Source organism: Petaurus breviceps, unplaced genomic scaffold, assembly GCF_028583685.1.
Source record: "Petaurus breviceps papuanus isolate PSGF00001 unplaced genomic scaffold, PetGlider_PUasm1.0 229, whole genome shotgun sequence".
Classification (NCBI taxonomy): Eukaryota; Metazoa; Chordata; class Mammalia; order Diprotodontia; family Petauridae; genus Petaurus; species Petaurus breviceps.
In genome coordinates this window covers 33,969,714-33,975,030 of record NW_027185903.1, presented here as the reverse complement: position 1 = coordinate 33,975,030, position 5,317 = coordinate 33,969,714, and the positions used below count along the sequence as shown (strand labels likewise).

Below are 5,317 nucleotides of genomic sequence, written 5' to 3'. Positions count from 1 at the left end.
GAGCCTAATGAGTCTATGAACTACAAGTAAGTAAAGAAGATGCCTATATTCAATACATGTAAACATATATGCACTCATAAACCATCTATTAGTCAGCTGAAGGGGAAAAAAAAGAAAATTGAGTTTACTAAAATAAATGGGGGGGAGGAGTGGGGGGGAATTGACGATCACTTTTTGAACAACTGGACTAGACTGGGTGATGTATGATTCTTATAATGGGAAGGATAATCTTGTTTTAAGGATACGGTAGAATAATTTAATAGTTACATATTTTTTAAAAACCCCACCAGTTTCTGTTTTGTACATTTCTGTGGCTGTGCTTCTGGCCTCCGATCAATGCATTCATTTATGTTACTTGCTTTGGGTAAATCGTCTTATTGCCCTATCAGCTCAAAGCCTGTGGCCGGTGTCTCTGTGTGCTAATGAATGTACTAGGTGACGGGGGGAGGGCCTGGGGGTTGTACGAAAGCTATCGTTTAAGCTGTGTTTCCTAAGAGACTCTCCGTCTGTCCGTTCTCTTGCAGCTACCACAGTTGCCTTCTTCAGTGGAAAAAGTCATCCATCTAAACAGGGCAATCATACCTCTCCACCCCAACCGCCTCCATTGTGTTCTGCTTTTCAGTTTCTATTCTGCTTCCTGAGTGAGACTCCGGCCCTTAGTCCAGAGGTGGGGAGTGGGGGTGGGGGGGTTACTTTTGAACCTCCCAACCTCAGATTAGAATGGAGCTTTACGGAAAGGTAAGACTTTGGGGCTTGAAGGGGGCGGGGAGGGGGAGATACACTTACTCTGGAGGTTCTGGCTGGAATGATTGCTAAAGAAAAACCCTTCAATTTCCGCTCATATATATTATTGTGGCCATGGATTATTGCTCTCCATAAGTATGCGTGAGGATCTTTTTTTCTTTAGGGTGTGTGTGCGGGAGTTAATCCTTTCTTCCAAGGTTTGTCTCTGAAATTAAGAAAACTGTGAACCTTTCCGTCCATCCCGAGGAAATGTACAAACTTTTCGGGTTTGGAGTGTCCAAAAGGAGAGCACACTTGGTTTGTGCTGAGACTTGATACGAAGTAAGATAGCCAACCTGGAATTTAAACGTGTTTTCTAGAGGGGAGCTGATGGGGATGAAATATCTCTAGACTTGGTTGAGATGGATTCACTTTCTCCAGTGTATTCAGAAAAAATGGGAGGGGGAGAGAAAGGGAGGGAGGGCGGCAATAGTGAGGAGGGAGGAGGAGGAGAAAGACTAAGTGGCCTGGGCCAGCAAGGGGAAAGAAGCTGTTTAAGTGTTTGCTGGGAGATGTAGTTCACTTCTTGGTATGTTTGAGTTTGAATACTTTTCGGGAGTAAAGCCAGTGTACTACAACTCCCAGAGGACAGCGGGGTCCTTGGTAAATACGCGTGTGCAGCAGGAGGGACAGCTCCGGTGCTGATGTTGAAGCCGGTTAGCAAACATCAGAGTGTATGTTCAGAGTGTGTCGAGCGGGTGTGTTGTGCATGCATGATCACTCCGCTAAATCTAGAGCTGTTTTAGATAGAGCTAGCACAACATTTGGCGGAGATAAAGGAAGGACACGTTGTTGACAATGAGACACGAAGCGCCCATGCAGGTTGGTCTATAAAAGTGTTATGCATGAAGAGAAGGGAGAAAGGGGAAAGGGGATGGAAAGGGGAGACAGAGGAGAAGGGAGAAAGGAGAGAGAAGAAAAGAGAGGGAGAGAGGGGAGGAGAGAGAGAGAGAGAGAGAGAGAGAGAGAGAGATGCTTTCCTCCCAACTTCTCTTTCTATGAGTACAAAACTATGCCTGACCTTTAGAAAGGAAATGTTTGTAGCTTCCACGGCAGAAATGCTACCTACTCCGTGGCTCAGTCATTATGGCAGAGAATGAATCATCTGTGCCAGTGTGCTTGTAACTAAAACTGTTTGTCTTGTTGGGTCTACGTGGTATTCATTATTTTCCTGAGCTCTGCAGGGAAAGCAATAGTGCATGTCTTGCATGTAAACCACAGCTAACAAAAGTCAGAAGAATATAGCAATAATGCATTTGCATTAATCCAAATGCTCCTCTCTGGCTTTTTCAGTTGGTGTCCTCCATACAAATGCAGGCACTTAAAGCTTAAAGGAAAGCTCAGCCAGGTCCAGGTACAACAATTTCTTAAGTGCAATCAGTTCATACACTTCCTTAAGAGCCCCAGAAATTGCAGATGAAAGAGATCATCACATTCCTGAAAATCTGTTTTCTCCATACAGGAATCACTACAAATACTAGGGGGGAATTGCAAACATAGTAGGTCAACCAGAGAGACAGTCTTTTATGTCCTTTGCTTAGGCAGCCTAATCATTTTGTACACTCTGGAGTACCTGAGATCATTCATATGCCTTGTGTCATATGCCTTGTGTCAGTTCAATTGTCTGTTGCAATTTTCTATTTAAAACATCACATATATTTGCTCTTTCTGGTCAGGTATGTAGGTATACATGCATGTGGGTTTTTCCTAAATTGTTAGGTATAAAAATGGATTATAGTTGCTTATTTGTATAATTAGCAATTAACATTAAACATCAACCAGTGCTCATTAAGCATGGGCTATCCCATTGCATAACTGAATGGTTGCTTTATGAATGAGGTTAGAGAGAAGAATGGATGGAACACACCATTTGGAATGTGTTGTCTCCTTTGAGAATGAACATGTCTGGTTTGCCAAATGAAACAACATAAATATTTAACTTTAATTCCAATTTAAACATCTACCAACTGTTCTCTTTGTGATCTCGGGATTTTTAACATATGGTTTCATTTGCTTTTAATTTATTTTATTGCTTATTTATTCTGAGGTACATTGGCTAGGCTTTAAAATGGAAAATCAATAATATTTCATTGTTTGTTGAAGGGTTATATAATGGAAATCCTGCATATCACCTTATGAGTTTTTGAAGTTTTGATTTGTTAGAAGGTACAGGCAGCTTTGCATTTTATCCATTTAAATCTCTAGTTATAACATTGTTTTCATAGTACTGAAAAATTTTTAAGCCTCTGCAGGTAATAAAAAGCATAGTCTGCTATAATCAAGACATCCTAGTATATGAAAATTCTTCAGTTTTCATAGAACTGTCATAAACTCACAAGCTGTTAATAATATTTGATTATGAATAATTCTTTAAGATAACTGCCATAAGTCATAGCTACCAGGTACATCTCTAGTTAAAAGACATTACAAAACAATGAAACCAATTTCATATTTCTTGTGCTTTTCCTTCAGGATTTGTTTCAGACATCAAGGAGGATTGTATTTTGAATTACTTAATTGTATGAAATTAGTATGTGTGGGAAAATGATTTTATTTTTAAACATTTTAAAATTAGCATATGTGGTTCATAATTATCTATGGAAATGGAATTAAGTCTATTAATCATAAGTTTAAAATTAGTTCATTTTCATTTTAAGGTCAGAGAATATAAGAATGGCTTGTGGGTGGAGATATAACTTATGATTCATTTTATATGTTGGAGAGGAGTTTTTTGAAAAGTGAAAGTTAAATTGCCAGCAAAAAAAAATAATAGAATTAAGTTGGAAATTTTTGAGAAATCAAAGATTATTCTTTTTGATATCTTTTTGTTAAGGATCACATCTTGATTCAAATTAACTTGTAAATCAGTTCTTATTTCAGTGATTCCCTTTCCCCCCCTCCTTTGGCTAATAACAATTGATTAAATGCGATAATATAGAAAGTGAAACACTTAAAGGAAAAGATTAAAAAAACTGACTTGTGAAAAGTGACAAATTATGTCTAAGCAAGCAGAATCCCAAACGATAATGACATAGCTGGTTGTCTTTAATATATGAAAATGTAATCAAGACAATTAGTTGAGGTCTTATTTACTGCTTCCATTTAAAGGCAGCACTATACAATCAGAAGCTTTTAAAAATATACCTAAAATTATTCTTATTAAGTCTTCCAGAAGATGAATCCTAAACAAAACATGACTTTGTAGATTTATCCTTTTGCTAGGAGCCTTTTCCTCTTTTTTAATAAAAAAAAAACATTAATTGAGTTAATTGGATGATCCTGCATATAAATGAGATTCTGACTGTAAATTTTCCTGATTCATTTATTATACTCATTTTAAAACAATGGAGAATTTTTTTCTTTGTTGGATGACTTTAAAGCTTTTGCTGTATCTATTTAGGATCAAGGTCTTAGATATATGAATGTTCTCTGAGCCTTAATTTTTTTAGAAGTGGAGAGAAAATAAGGAACAATAATAAGGAACAACAACTGTTGTTTAGGATGGCTAGTGAAAACATGATGCACACATAGCTTTTTATGTCTGTTTTACCTCTGCAGTTCCTTAAACAGCACAGAATGATAGATGCAAAGGGTGAAACAAGGGAGCAACTCAGAAGCTTGGTGTGAGAGAAGCACCTAGCATGTAAATGATGGCTATTGCATTTCCCAGTTCAGTGCATCAATCCTAGAGATCAGTGGAAAATGGAGAATGAGCCAGGTTATGAACTTGAAGCAAAGAGTCTCATAAAGAAGTCCTGGTAACATGTAGTATAGGAGCCATGTTGAACAAATCTAGTGGAAATATTTAAGTTAACATGAACACTATGTGGGCAATTGTGAGCCATAAATATAATATAAGTTGGTTCAGAGGCAATAAAATTGACCCAAACTTCTGCCCCATATTAATATGTATTGAATCTTAATCTTATATTTGGTATCAACTGTTGGTTATTAATCTATTTTTTATCTCTGGATATAAAATGCTTTAATAAACTGGCTTGTGAAAAGTGATAAATGATGTTGAAGTATACATTGCACCAAACAACAACCATAGATCACCTGAGGTTTCTGTCCATTTTCAGTTAGTTTACCACTAAAATTGTTGCAATGATAAAATATATTTTTACAGTCTCTGATAGATTGATTAATGATTACTCTTTTAATGTTTCCCCCTAGATATGTTCCTTAGATCACTGCACTTTGCACCACATTTTGGATATGAGGAGACATCATTGTATATAGCAAATTAGTACCTTATTTGGCTTCACAAAGAATCTAATCCCTAAACCAGTGGACAGAGTACCAAGAAAAGGTTGTAGACTGGAGGAATGCAAACTGGGTGGGTATATAAGGAAGTGAGAAGAATTATGAAAAGGGAGTGGAAATTCTTATTCTGAATAGAGGGAGGGAGAGGGAGAGAGAGAGAGAGATCTTGGAAGCTTTCCTGTTCCATGAGAGATTATGACATGAGTGAGAGGAATTCCACACTGTAGGAATTAGTAACTATGAATATTTTCATTCCAAAGGACACAAA

The 5,317-nt window shown here is 37.3% G+C and overlaps 1 protein-coding gene across 2 annotated transcripts in view; it reads left to right on the top strand.

Annotated features, from left to right (window-relative positions):
* Positions 1-468: 468 nt before the first annotated feature.
* The window catches only part of RAB3C (RAB3C, member RAS oncogene family), a 352,364-nt gene continuing 347,515 nt past the window's right edge, over positions 469-5,317 (top strand). The window contains exon 1 of one of the 2 annotated variants that reach the window (XM_069096457.1): positions 469-738. In XM_069096457.1, coding sequence (XP_068952558.1) covers positions 721-738 — 18 coding nt within the window. In that variant the 5' untranslated portion in view covers positions 469-720. Of the gene's footprint in view, positions 739-1,403; positions 1,606-5,317 lie in introns of those variants that run through there. The other variant, XM_069096456.1, reaches the window with a different exon arrangement.